The sequence below is a fragment of the Molossus molossus genome, unplaced genomic scaffold, assembly GCF_014108415.1.
Source record: "Molossus molossus isolate mMolMol1 unplaced genomic scaffold, mMolMol1.p scaffold_m16_p_5, whole genome shotgun sequence".
NCBI classification, from domain to species: Eukaryota; Metazoa; Chordata; class Mammalia; order Chiroptera; family Molossidae; genus Molossus; species Molossus molossus.
Window position 1 is genome coordinate 73,970,333 of NW_023425388.1, and position 14,765 is coordinate 73,985,097.

Sequence of the window (14,765 nt, forward strand, 5' to 3'; positions counted from 1 at the left end):
ACTCCTTTCCATAAAAGGCCCTAAAGAATTTGACAAAGTCCCAGAAACCTCTTTGGAGAGAAGCTCAAAAGCAAGAAAAGGAAAAGTTAGTGCCCAGAGGCATTTGTGTTGTGACCTCCTCAAGCTGTGGAAGTTAAAGGTCAGGGCTTAAATCCCTTTCCCGAGAGCACAGGCTGGAAGACCAAAAGTTGGAGGTGTGCGTGTGCTTTTGGTAGCAAATCCAGGACACTCCCCACCGCGGGCAGCATGCAAATCCAGCAACAAGCATCAAAACGTGGAAATGGGGAGCTGCTGGGAGGTGGTCCAACGGTCTTTATACATGTACACATCCACCCAGGATTCCATGTTTATCTTTCCTCCTTAAGAATCCAGAAGCTGCCACTTCCTTAGGGATTCTTGAGCAGTTCTTAGGAGCATCAAAGCGCACACATTCCCATGCCCAGTTTTCCTTCTAGCTGGTTCCTTTCAACCCTCTTTTGGAGGGTCTTCCTCAAGAACTCAGAGTTATTCACGACCCAGTTCATCTTCTGCACCAGTGCGTGGCTTGGGAGTGGCTTCTCAGACCTGGACCACACCGACCCGTGAACCCTGCTCGCCCTCGTGACAGAGGGAGCGGGACATATACAGTAGAGTTGCAGGTCACTCACAGTCCTGAGATGCATGGTCCCGCTAAGGAGGAAGACCATGGCAGCATCGGGCCTGGGTGAAAAAGTTCAGGAAGCTCCTTAGTGAGTGCTCTTGAGGTAAGAAGCACTGAAGATACTTAATCTATAAATAAATAAGTAAATAAATAAATAAATAAAACACAAGAGGGCTCATTATAGAGAAGTACCTCTTATCAATTAAAAAAAAAAAGTCCCCTTGTGAGTTTCAAAGCCCTCATGCCATGGTGATTACAAGGCTTAGAACAAGGAAGACAAACTAGAAATGTTCCAACACTGGGTAGTTCTCACTTGATGACATCCAAGTCATCCTATGTGTCCCCGAGGTAGTCTTGTTTTCAAGGAATTACAGAATGGCTCCAAACCCACTTGGCGCGTCCTCCTTAAATCCATTGCACTTGCCCAGGCGTCTTGTGTCTGCCTCCACGGTGTCAGACAAGCTACCTTCTGTGAGCGGTGTGGCCCACGTCACAGACCCGAGTCCAAGGCAGACAACAAAGAAATGCAATTCCAAGATCCGGCTTGAAGATCCCACTCCAAAGAGGACTTTGCCAAAATGATGCAGGTGCTTCCCTGGCAGCCATTTTGGGAAAAGCTACAGAATTAAATTAAAAACACATCTGGCGTGCAACCAACATGTGTGTCTATCTGTTGCTGGGCCCCACGATGAAAAGATCCCCCATCTTTGTTCCTTTCACTTTTAGGAAGGGGCCAAAAGAGAGAGAAAGGAATCGATGCTTTAAACTGGGAAGCGCATTTCTGACACCAAGGGCCGGATGCACTCTTTATCTAAAGAGGGAAGCTGACCAGTTACCACACACAAACTATGCAAGAACAGCTTGTGGCTGAAATTCCTTGGAGATACACTCTTGCTCTCTCGGGAGAAGTGGTGACATTCAACATGTCTAGAGAGAACTGGCACTTGGCCCTTTCTCCCCTCAAAGGCCAAGCTTGATGATGGAGCCACCCCACAGGGCAGTCTACACCTGCAACAAGCCATTCTTTTGACCAGGAATGATTTTCTGGTTTAATTTTCTCACCAACTCAAACACAACATCCTGGAAGACAATGGGGAACTAGGCCTAGTAAGGGGACACTCAATACCCCAATGGATCTTGGAGACTCCATTTCCATATTACATTCAACATCATAAGCCACTGAGACATCCTGGCCTTGATCTCTTGAAACATGCTTTCTTCCCTTGGACTTCAGTTTTTCAAAAGTTTCATTGGGAAAATGCCATTAAAAGGTCTGTAATTTTATCCAAATGGCCCTGTGAGGAGGGGGAAATGTAAAAACACCCCCCTTCTTACTGCTCAATTCACCATCACTGCCCAGGGGCCACCCTAACAGAAAACCCTTCAGAACTCTAGCCTGGATCCACAAATTCAACATTAAGATAAATAAAAATTTAAATCAGCATTTAGCCAAAGCTCTATCCTCCTGCAGGAGGTCATTCAGGTCGATGACAGTTGTGGCGAAGTCCACCAGGTCCACGAAGTCGGACGTGATGATGTTGACACCCCTGGCTCCAGGCCTCTGTGTTCTCACCCAGTCCAGGATGGCAGGGAGATTCCTACACGGAGGGCAGTGTTGGGGGTGGGGGTGGGGAGAGAGAGTGGAGTTTAGAAGGGCTCCTCCAGAAATAGAAACAAAACATTTCCCTTCATATATCAAGAGTATGTCAATAAAAGCTTGAGTACCCAGCAGCTTGTCCATTTAAGCTTCATCTCTCTCTCAGGGACAAAGCGGCGTCTATTCCACCAGACTTGTACTTTCAGGGTTCTGTCCTGGAAGAGGCGCTTGCTTACCCCAAAGAGAGCCATGAGAACAGGATCTTAAAAACTAGTATCAAAAACCTACTTACTAATAGGTTCTTTAATTTTTATCCTAAAATTTTTTATCATAAAAATTTTCAAACATATTGTAACATGAAAAGAAATTTACAGTAAATTTATCCACCATGTTAAAAAAAAAGGTTTTAAAAGTAAGATTGTAGCCCTGGCCAGTTTGGCTCAGCGGTTAGAGCGTCGGCCTGCGGTCTGGAGAGACCCGGGTTCGGTTCCCGCTAAGGGCACGTACTTCGGTTGCAGTTTGTCCCCGGCCCTGGTTGGTCGTGCGGGTGGCAGCCACTCGATGTGTCCCTTCACGTCGATGTTTCTCTCTCTCTCTCCCTTCCTCTCTCTCCCTCCCACTCTATCTGTACAAAAAGTGGAAAAATATCCTCGGGTGAGGATAACAAAAAAAAAAAAAAAGTAAGATTGGACTATAAATATATCCACTAGGCAAAAAAAAAAAAAAAAGTTTTAAAAGTAACATCGTACTATACTTGCTTATCACACATCTATCCATCAATCTGTCACTCTGTTCTTCCATCAATCTATCTTATATTTTTGACAAATTCCATGTGCAAACACATATGCATCCCCTAAACACTTCAGTATGCATATTATTAACTAGGGTTCCATATTTGTTTTCAAGTTTTCTTTTGACATTCAAGTTTATGTCCAGTAAAGTGCACAAGACTTAAGTGTATACCAGTTGAGTTTTGACAAATGTATACACGTAACCTATACCCATATCAAGGTATAAAATCTTATCAGCACCCAAGAAAGTTTACGCATGCACCTTCCCCTTCAATTCCTGCCCATATCCTCCCAGAGGCAACAATTACACTGTTGTTGTTTTTTCTACCACAGATTGCCTGTTCTAGAACTTCATATAAGCCATGAAATACATATTCTTGTGTGTGAGGTTTTTTCATTCAGCAAATGGTTTTGCAACTCACCCATGTTGTTGCATGCACTAGTACCTTATTCTTTTTTTAAAAATAGCTGCATAGTATCCCATGGTCTGACTGTACTGTAGTTTGTTTACCCATTATCCCATTGATAAACACAGTGCTTCTAGTTTTAGGATATTATGAATAAAACTTTTATACGTCTTCTTATACAGGTCTTTTAGTGGACATTTATTTTCACTTCTCTTGGGTAAATAACAAGGAGTGAAACGGCTCTATCGTATGGTAGGTTTACATTTATGTTTATAAGAAACTTCCAGATCTTTTCCCAAAGAGGTTGTTCCATTGTACATTCCCATCAACAAGGTATGAGAGTTCTGGTTGCTTTCCATTCTCTCCCAAATCTGATTCTATCAGTCTTTTTTAACTTTTCCATTTTAGTGGGTGTGTAAAGATAGCTCATAATGTTTTAACTTGCATTTTTCTGACAACCTCCGATGTTGAGCTGCTCGTCATGTATTTATTGGCTATTTGCACATCTTCTGTCCAATTATTTTACTTTCTTTTTTCTTTTAGTTAAATTGTAAAGTTATTTATATATTCTGGATACTAGTCTTTTGTCAGATATACTTTTTGATATTATATCTCTGCCTGAGATTGCTATGAATTTTTTCATGAAAATATTTCGGTGAGCTGAATTCCTTCAGGTTGATGAAGTCTAACATTTTTTAAATGGTTTCTGTGACCAGCCTTAGAAACTTCTGCCTATTCCCAAGTCTCAAAGATATTTTCCTGTTTTCTTATTTTTACTTTATGCTTTTGGCGTTATGTTTAGATCTAAGATCTGTCTCAGGTTAACGTTCATATATGGTATGGACAGGGGTCAAGATTCGCATATACAGGTGTTCATTCCAGCAGTACGTGTGGCTTCTTAATAGACAAATGCTTACTCAGTTGTCTCACAAACAGTCCATCAGTCTCATTTTATATTTTGAGGGTTTTCTATGTGATAGTCAGAATGTTTTGCCAAAGAAGCTCATAATTTAGTGACATACATGATGACACTTTAATGAGATGCTTTCTATATAACTAGTAAGAATAAAACACCACGGGGAGGGGGGGGGGGCCCTCGTAGTCCTGCATCACGGTAAAAACAGCACAATAAACGCTTGATGAGTTGAGAAGGCTTTAAGGAAGACACAAACTAGGACTTATATTTTGGTTAAGGGAGATTTTTTTTATTATTAATTTATTTTTGTTACAGATGTTTCTCCTTTTTTCCCCACTGACACCCAAGGGAGATTTTTTAAAGGAGGGATTTGCTCTACACTAAAATTAAAAGTAAGTGAGGTTTATTATCTTAACAGGCCCCTTTCTCTTGCGTGGGGACACTCTGCTGGGCCGTCATCGCCTGGGCTGCCCCTCGAGCTGCCCTGCCCCCCTGAGCACACATCTCCGGCCTCTCCCGGCCTCTCGCTCTCCGCCGGGCAGACCCTGCCAAGGCCGTGGGAGCCTGTTAGCCCCTCCTCTCTCTTTCCTCCTGTCTTGACAGCTATGAGCCATCCCAGGTCTCTTCCCTCACTCTGTGGACTCTATAATCGGCTGTGGGCTAAAACGCATCTCATAAATTTATTTACAGTTTATATTTATAGCTGATTATAATTTAACTGACCATCATCATGGGGGTACTTCCATTTTTAACTGGGACTCCCGACAATATAATAACTCAATTTGACCTTCACTTATTCAACTTCTCTGTGTCTCAGTTTCTTCTCCTGTGAAATGACAATAATAATACCTACTTCATATAGTTTTGGGAATTAAATACATGTACAGTGCTTAGAATTGTGTGGGGTATGTAGTAAGTATTATATAAGTGTTTGGCACGAGAAAGAATCATAAACGGTAGAGTGTGAGGTAGAGGCATTTGGGGGTCAGGGGTAAGGACATTTCCTGGTCAAATTGAGTTATTATATTGTCGGGAGTCCCAGTTAAAAATGGAAGTACCCCCATGATGATGGTCAGTTAAATTATAATCAGCTATAAATATAAACTGCTGCCCAGGTGGCAAAGTGTTGTGGCCTGAGAGCCAAGGGCCCCAAACATACTCTGCTCTTAGCCATAGAGGCCTGGAATGCACAGTGGTTCACAGGAAGGCTACTGCAGTACTGACCATCCAAGCCTTTAAGTTGCTAGTCCATGTTTAAGTGTGAGACGCAGGTGCCATCTTCTGGTCACTTGGGGAAATGAGAATTCAAGGCTCGTTGGGAACCCCAACTGACCCCAGCAGAACCAAACCTCAGGGGATCTGGGGAGCCTGGGCAGAGAAACATGGGAAAGGCATGCACTTGCTGTCTCAGGTGACAGAGCTCTGTGTCAGCTTCGGGTTGCATGTGTCCACCAAGGCAAGGATCAAATCATCAGGATTATGTACAAAGAAAGGGAACTGTAGAACCCATGGTGAGGAGGAGCTGCTTTCTTTTCTTCACTCCTGACATTTACCAGGATGAGAGAGGAGTGGAGAAGGCTGAGCCAGGTACTGCTGACAGACGGGGGGGAAGGGGGGAGGAGGGGGAGGGCATGGCTGCGGAGCAGTAGGTTAGGAATGGCCCTTGGACTCTGAGGCCCACTCCACCAAGTTTTGGGGTTTCCTCAGACAGGGATGGCATACCTATTTTGTGCCAGGTACTGTAGTTGGCATCTTCATGTTAAGACTCTACAATCTTGTATGGTATTATTAATCCCATTTAACTGGTGAGAAAACCTCAGGGAACCAAAGCTGCCCTGTTGTTAAGGGACTGCATTAGTTTGCTCAGCTGCCTTAAGAAAATGCCACAGATGGGGTGGCTTAAACAACTGAATTTATTTTCTCACAGTCTGCAGGCTGGAAGTCCAAGGTCAAGGGCCAGCAGGTTTTATTTCTCCTGAGGCCTCTCTCCTAGAAGATGACCACCTTACCCATGTCCTCACATGGTCTCTCCTCCGTGCACACCCATCCCTGATGTCTCTGTGTCTGAATTTCCTCTTCTCGTAAGAACACCAGTCAGACTGGATCAGGTCCTACCCTAACTGGCCTCATTTTAACTTACTCATCTCTTTAAAGGCTTATCTCCAGATACAGTCACATCATAGCTACTGGGGATTAGGGCTTCAACACATGAATTTTCAGGGAGCACGATCCAGTGCACACAGGGACCACGTCAGCCGTGAACCTCAGGGCTCTGATTTCAGTCGTGTCCCCTTCCACAGTCCCACGGCTGCCCTGTCCTCAGGCTTCGGCAAAACTTCCTTTCATTTTATTTTGGTGGGGAAACTATCATAGAAATCAGCCAGAATTCTATTCAGAGTCTCCTTTTAGAGTAATGAACCAAGGAGAACAAGATCTCAGGTCTGAAATCCACTTAAGAGTGGGGGTGGCTAACTCTGCTGAGAAAGCCACCTCGACATCTGCAGGATAATATACCGTATCCTTTTTCTCCTGGCTAAGCTGATAACTCCAGCACCTAGGACCAGCTTGACAGTTCCCCTCTGTGCCCGGTTAGGACAGAATTTCCGGGGCTGGCACTCAGGGGAAGACTCCAGGTTTACTGCTTCTTTCCCCTGCTCGTTCAACAGGTGGTGCTGGTGTTAAGGAACAAATGCTTGACCACAGCAGAATTTCTTCCTTCAGTTGATGTGGGGCCTAGGAGGGCAGGATGCATCTCGGCAACATTCTTGTGACCGGCTGGAGTCGAGATACCCAAGTATCTCTGAGTCTTGGAGACATCTGCTTGCTACCCGTGGGCGAGGGCTCCGGCTGCCAGGATGCCTTGGCTGTCGGTGCGGGCCACCACCGTTAGCACTAAGTCAAAGAGCCTCCAACTCCTGGGCAGCCAGACTAAAATTCTTAGGAATTTTCAAGTATGAAAAGCGTCCTGACTTTGTGGGTTCACAGTTGTAACCAGTAAGATCTGACCAGACTTAGATACTAGTAAGACAGTTACAAGCCAGTGGAGCCGAAAGAAACAGGACCCTTCAACATCGATATCAAGTCAGTGCTGAATGCCGAAAAGGGCTGCAGTCCGACCCTCAGCAGTCCAGGGCTGAGACACTGCGGGCTCTTCCCAGTGACGTGGGCCTGGGCCACCGAACCTCACTGAGACCCATCTGAACCGGAAACAGGAATGTGCTCAGACATGTGCCCTCCTGTAGGCGGGCTTCACTTAATAATGAAAGGAAATTGTCTGCAAGAGGGTACTGCCTATTCCGAATACAGTACACAAATACAACTTGTCCTTGTTTTTAAATATGCCCTCTCCTTTATCAGTACGGCTCTCAGCCCAGAATTTTATGATAGTGATTTTCATATTGTTTTAGAGAAATTGGTATGTTTACTTTTCCTGATAGACTGTGAGTTCCATGAGGGCAGAAACTATACCAGTCACCTGGTATCTATGGACCTAGCCAGTTAGGGTCACTTGGCCCTTTGGCCAGTTAATGCAGGTCACTTCAAATACACAGCTTTTTCAAACAAGATATTTTGTGTTGATGTATTTTTTAAAATGTAATTAATTATTTTTTTTAGAGAGAGAGGAAGGAGAGGGAAAGAGAGATAGAAACATCAATGAGAGAGAACATTGATTGGCCTCCTCCTGCATGCCCCCACTGGGGATTCTGTCCACAGCCAGGGCATGTGCCCTGACCGGGAATTGAACCAGCAATCTCGTGGTACATGGGTCGATGCTCAACCACTGAAACACACTGGCCGGGCATGTGTTGCTGTATAATCTCCAAACTATATGGTTTTACTGCTGTTTACTCAGAAGAGAATCAAGATATATTTTTTAAAAACAACTTTACTTTGGGGATGGAAGCAAATTCTTACCTGTGAACCAGAGTGTTCTTGAGGCCACCGACCAGGCCTCGGGCGATGGTCTTGGCTCTGGGGGTGAGAATCGCCTGAGAGACGTGGAAGGCGCCGTGCGGGGCCCGCTCACTCAGCGTGGTCTCCAGGAAGAGGATCAGTTTGCGCACGCTCGTCGTGTTTGCCCAGGGCGCAGGGATCTTCTTTCCGGGCCACAGGAAAGGGTATTGCTTGTAGAAGGGGCAGTGATAGAAAATAAGAACCTGGAATGTTCAAAACAGAAAAAGGAGAGCAATGAATTAAAAAAACGGAATGTCAACTGCCTGGCTTGACGCTGTTCGCCAGGAGGAAAGGCAAACAAATACAAACGGTGAAAGTTCAGGAAATGTGACGTCTGTTTTTAGAAAAATCAGTAAGTAAGGATTTAAGCGTTTGTATAAGTCTGCTTTGAATTTTCTTAACTTTGTTTTTGTCAGTATTTTGAAAGTATGGTAAAATCCTGAACTCCTTCTCAGACTATGATTTAAATGAATGCATAAAATGAAATAGACAGGATTACAAAAGAAATCAATGAGATGGAAAGAGAGCTATACATATATTAATTGAATTTGTAATAAATGTACGTGTTTCATAATAAATAAGTAAAAATATTTTGTGGTAAGTACATGTCCATAATTTTGAAATACTGATGAGTATAAATGATATGTCAAGATATCACTTATGTGCAGTAACTAATATGTTGTATGGAAATACGTGTGATTTCCATAGGAACCAAGTCACAGGTAGGGGCCAATACTTCTGAGGGTGACCGTCTGTACTCAGCATCTATGCGTATATAATTTTCAGTTCAAGGCTAGTGAGAATAAATATGTAGTTTTTTCCATCCAAATTCACAGACTTCTTACATTCTTTAGACCCCAAGTGGAGAACCCCCGAGGCTACAAGTTATGACTCAGATGGTCACAAAATCAACACGGAGCTCTTGGAGTTGAGATCAGCAGATTGAACTAATTTGGGAGCACACAGATTTCCAACTGTGCATGCTGACTCTAAATGAAATAACCCTTCCCTGAGGGAGAGGAGCCACTCAAGGCAGGGAAGACTTCCAGGAGGCGATGGGTCTCCGGTGAGACCTCTCAGGATGGCAGTGGTTCTGAAAATAATTAGCAAGCCACAGCCATAGCATTAATTAGTTTCTGAGGGGCAGGTGAGGGACAGGGAATTGCTATTTCGGCTGTCCCAATTCAGAGCTCTGCAGCTCAGGTTTCTGGAGGTAATGAGTTCCCCCCTCGGGGCACCAGTGATCTCCACCTGGAGGAATGTGAGCATGCTGTCGCACTCCCCGACTGTGTGATCCTGCAGGCCCCCAAGGGCTCTGAGTGTGTCTGTTTCCAGTGCTCCTTTGGCTCGTAGCTATGGAGCCTGACTAACTGCTCCTGAAGGCCTAGCAGTTGGGAGCGCCAGGCTCGAAGCCCGGAACAGGCTGGCAGTCGTTCTTGTTTTTAATGGTTTTGAGTCATGTCTGACTGACTGCTAATGATGTCTGTGGTAAACACGTGTGCTAATGAGGTTAATCACAGGCTCACTGTAAGCAGATTGGGAGATTGGAGAGGACTTCCTGCTGACGATGTAAGGCTGGTTTGGAAGGCTGGGGTCTCCAGCGTCCGTCCCTGAGTGAGGAAAGCTGGCCTGTGGAACAGACTATGGGAGAAGCAGGAGGCTGTGGGAACCTTGGACAGGGCCCTTCGGACCACGGCCGTGTGGCCTGCCTCTGGGAAGTGTCAGGGGATGGCACCAGAAAAAGATGCAAAAAGCACACACTGTAGCCCTGGCCGGTTTGGCTCAGTGGTTAGAGCATCGGCCCGCGGACTGGAGAGTTCCGGGTTCGGTTCCCGTAAGGGCATGGACCTTGGTTGCAGTTTGTCCCCAGCCCTGTTTGGGGTCATGTGGGTGGCAACCACTCGATGTGTCTCTCTCTCACATTGATGTTTCTCTCTCTCTCTCCCACCCTTTCTCCCTCCGGCTCTATCTGAAGATAAATGCAAAAAGTGTCTTCGGGTGAGGATAAAAAAAAAAAAGCACACATTGTACAAAAGGGATTTCATGCCTTCCCTCAAGCCTTCTTGAACACTTTGATCCTAAAGGTTCCAGGGAGAATTTCTATTTACAGCAGGAGGTTGGCCTAGCAACCCAACTCTCATCCTACAGAGCTCCAGGCGGGTGCTCTGCCAGGTCCTGTCTGCCTCCTCACCCCACTCTGCTGCGTCTTTCTCTGGGGTGCTCTCCCCTCCAGCTCAGCAGTTTATGTTCAGTTTCCCTCTTGAGACTCAGGTGTCAAATCTGATTTTCTTGGAGAATTATTCCTTCACTGACCTCCTCTTACTCTGATTGGTTCTTTCCGGGACCCCTGGGATGTATATTTATAGATGTACTATTTTCCAATTGATTGATTACAAAAACCTCTTTCTTCGTATAGTACGTTTGAGGTGGCTTTATCTTGCAATTGAATATTGGTTGTTTTGTATTTTGCTAGTGTTATGTATTCTTACCTTCTCAGTAAGATTCTAAATACTGCCAATCTGTAGGTTAAATTGTTTAATTCATTGTACCCGGAAAACCCATAGCCACTAATGTACAGTGTATATCTGTGAGCTGCGATGGAATTGCATGTTGAATAAATGAAATGTGACTGGTGATACACTTCTTGCTATTACATTGTAGTGATGACATGCCAGGGGCTCACATGCAAGGCAGCTCATTACACAATGAATACTTCAAGGCTAAGCAGCAGCAGGGCTCTGATCCAGTGGGGCGAGGACTGGTGACTCTGCTCTCTCCTTGTTTAGCTTTTAAGAAGAGACCTGTCAGGGAAAACTCTGGGAAAGGAAGGGGGACAGTGAGAGCCTAGGATTTAAATTGATGACACTCTCCATTTTTCTGAGGGTCTTTATACTTTTAAGCATATCTGTAGTTGGATGATACATATTAACTCTGGTGGATCATCACTGTGCTGTTAGAAAGTCACTCTCCACACTATTCATTATTCCTGAAGACACCTGTTGTTCTTACCGGTTTCTAAACGATTCAGTATGCAGTATGGCAACCCATCCAGAATACTGTCTGTGTTTGAAATGATAGAATTATGTTTATAACAGATGTCTGTTTATAAACTTAGCTGTGCTCAAATTTAACCTTACCTGAATCCCTGGACTCAAAGGCCCATTTTCCCCCTTTCTCCCATTCTGCTAACCCTCTAGATGCCCTGATAATAGGGGCTCATGATCTATGGCACTAGTTGTGAAAATCAGCGAGGTGTGTGAACAGCTCTGGGAGCCAAGTAGCCTGTGGAGTCCTGCTCCGCCGGTCACTAACAGTGTTCCCCTGGACGGCTTGCTCAGTCTCTCTAGGCCTCAGTTCTCTCATCTGCCAAGAGAGAAGAATGCCTACCTCACAGTGTAGTTGAAAGGACTGAATGAGTTAATCCATGCACTTAGCACACTATAAAGGCTTGCTAAATGTTAGCTGTTGTTGCTGCTACTATTATTTAATATTGTAAAGAGAGAGACTCTACTGGAGTAAAAAAATCTCTCCAGATGAGACTTGTGAGTCTAAATAGATATAAACACAGGTTTGAAGGAAGCAGTGTGACAAATATTTGGCAAACCATCAGCTACAAATGTTTTTGTGAGAAAAAATAGCTTAGATCAATTTTAACAGAAACTAAGACTTAATTCAATAGCCTCCATGGAGTCTAAGGCCTTAAGCACTTTAATGAGTGTGCAAAACAGCCTGGTGTTTCCAATTACTCAGGCCAAACCTGGGACTAACCCATGAACCCTCACTTCCTTCCACCCCTGAATCCTAACCATTAGGCAACCCTGTGGGCTCTCCCTTCTGATGGATTCAAAATCTGACCAATTTTCACTAACAGTCTCCTCCCTGGTTTCCTTACTTCCCCCACTCCCTCTACTCCTGGTATCTTAATGGAAACCAGGGAGACCATTACAACCCGAGTCAGGTCCCAGCACCCTGGGCTCAGAGCCGTCCTCACTCAGAGTCAAAGCCAAGTCCCTACAGTGCCTGGAGACCCACACTCAGTGCTCTCTCTGACCCCCACTGCTCTTCTCTCCAGCCCCACGACCCCTGCTTCTCCCCAAAGATGTCAGGCGCACACCTGCTAAGGACTCTGCACTGGCTGTTCCTCTGCTGGCAAAGCTCTTCCCGATATCCACGTGATTAACTCCTCAAAAGTCACCTTCCAGTGAGGGCTGTCCTGGTCAACCTATTTACAACTGTGACCCAGCCCAGCCAGTGTGGCTCAGTGGTTGAGCCTCAACCCATGCACCAAGAGGTTGCCGGTTCGATTCCTGGTCAGGGCACATGCCCAGGTCATGGGGCTGATCCCCAGCGGGGGCATGCAGGAGGTGGCCAATCCATGTTCTCTCTAATTGATGTTTCCATCTCTCTCTCCCTCTCCCTTCCTCTCTCTCTAAAAATTAATAAAATAAGTAAATAAATAAATAAATAGAACTGTGACCCAGCCTCCAACCCACAGAACCCTGGCTCCCCCCATGCTCGGCTTTTTTCTTCATGGCTCTTACCAGTCTCTGACATTATATATAACGTATTTATTATGTTTATTATCTATGAGCTGTCTCCACCTGAATGAAAGCTCCATGAGGGCAGGTGTCTTTGTTTCATCTACTAATTAATCACAAGTGCTTAGAATGGTGCTCACTTAAGCACATACTTGGTGTTGAAAAAGTTTTTGCAAGTGAATAATCTTGAATTGATTTTTAATTAAAAGCTCTTCTCTAAGTTAAAAATAACAGCCTCTTTAAGATGCTTTGTTTAAGTATCTATGAACAAGTGAGCAACTATGAATGAAAGGTACTTTTTTTAAAAAAAAAGAATAGTTTAGTGATTTTTAGAGAGAGGAAGAGAGAGAGAAACAGCGATGGGCTGCCTCCTGCATGCCTCTATTGGGGATGGAGCCCCGAAACCCCCACATGTGCCCTGACTCGGAATGGGATGGCAACCTTTCGGTGCTGGGACTACGCCCAACAAACTGAGCCTCAGCAGCCAGGGCACAATCCTTTTCCTGAGTATGTCCTGCCTGGGTCTAGGTTTGGGGGCTTTTCTCAGCAGAAGCAACTTGAGGATTACTCTTCCAGTCTGGACTCCTCCCATGGGCTCTTCCTTCCTTAACTCTCTCACACTATGACCCCAATTCTGTGAAGATGGCCTAACACACTGTAATCAATCACTTCACATACCTTTGTCAGCTAATGCTTTTACTTCTCAGTCAATACTTTGGCAGGGGTTATCTGACACTGAGTTCAAGGTAGGATGGAATAGACTCTCCCTGAGGGGAAGCAGGAATGTTTAAATTGGGCTTCATGGGAGACAGTAAAATGGCATGACCAACCAGTCCATGTCACAACTTTGTCTTGGGCTGGTTCTGGGCAGGCCATTCAAAGTCAATTTAGATGCCAAACAGGTTGGCAGGTGTTCATCCCAGTTCAAAGGTACCCAGGAAAGCCCTTGAAGCTATTCTAGAGCCCAGGAACCTGTGTGAGTATGTTTAATATTCCAAACAATCTATGTCTTCTGGCCCAGGAGCCCTGCCCTGAGCTGTCTATGGCTGGCCACAGAGAAAAGGCAGACACAGCTCAGTTCTCGCCCTGGGAGCCCACCTTGGTTTCCTCCTACCTGGCACTTCTTCTCCCACAGGATCTGCAGTGTCAGGCTCTCCACGCAGCAGGTCGAGCACAGCTTGTTTCCAAAGGCCTCCTGGATCTGGCGAACCAGGCGTTTGTGATGGGCCTCGTCCATGGCGTAGAAGTGGTTGAAATCCAGGAAGATAGTCTCTCGGGGGTGCTGTGCAAGAAATGAGTCAATCTCCATCAGCCCATCCCAGACCTTGATGCCAAAAAGGCCGTGGATGAAGTAGATCTCCTGGTCGGCATCCCCTGGCTTGGAGGACACACGCAGGTCGAAATAGCGGATCCCAGCTTCTAGCTGTTCTCGGAAGGTTAGGTTCTGAGTCACAGACCATTTCTTCATTAGCTTCTTCACCAAGGAGATCCTGGCGAGGCGCATGATAGCTGGGGTTTGGTCAGGCCCCACTGGAGACTTCTCATCTACCCAGTAGCTGAATGAGTCATGGGAGCCTACACAAAGGAATAAAGTTGAGGAAAGTAGTTGAGACTGGACCTGGCAAAAATAAGCCAATCGACAGGAAAACAAATAAATATTAGGAGCCAAATACATACCAAAAATTGTAAACATATATTTGCAAACTATTTTCCAGCTTGCTAAGAATGAAGTAAGAACAAATAAAAGTAATGTCTTTTTAGCAGCTTGTTAAGCCTGGGGTAAAATTATAATCCTCATATATTGCTAGTGTAAGGCAAATTAATAAATACCCTTTTGGAAAGCTATTTAGAAATATGTTTGGAAAAAGGAGCTTGACAATATTCATACCATTTGATCTAGTAATTTCATTTCAGGACAGCTA

General features: G+C 45.0%; 1 protein-coding gene across 1 annotated transcript in view; it reads right to left on the minus strand.

Moving 5' to 3' along the window:
- Positions 1–840: 840 nt before the first annotated feature.
- Positions 841–14,765, minus strand: part of PLCXD2 (phosphatidylinositol specific phospholipase C X domain containing 2) — a 50,994-nt gene continuing 37,069 nt past the window's right edge. The window contains exons 2-4 of the mRNA XM_036243097.1: positions 13,958–14,418; positions 8,267–8,508; positions 841–2,238 (exon numbers count right to left, since the gene is read on the minus strand). Of these exons, the coding sequence (XP_036098990.1) occupies positions 2,079–2,238; positions 8,267–8,508; positions 13,958–14,418 (863 nt within the window). The 3' untranslated portion in view covers positions 841–2,078. The remainder of the gene's footprint in view (positions 2,239–8,266; positions 8,509–13,957; positions 14,419–14,765) is intronic.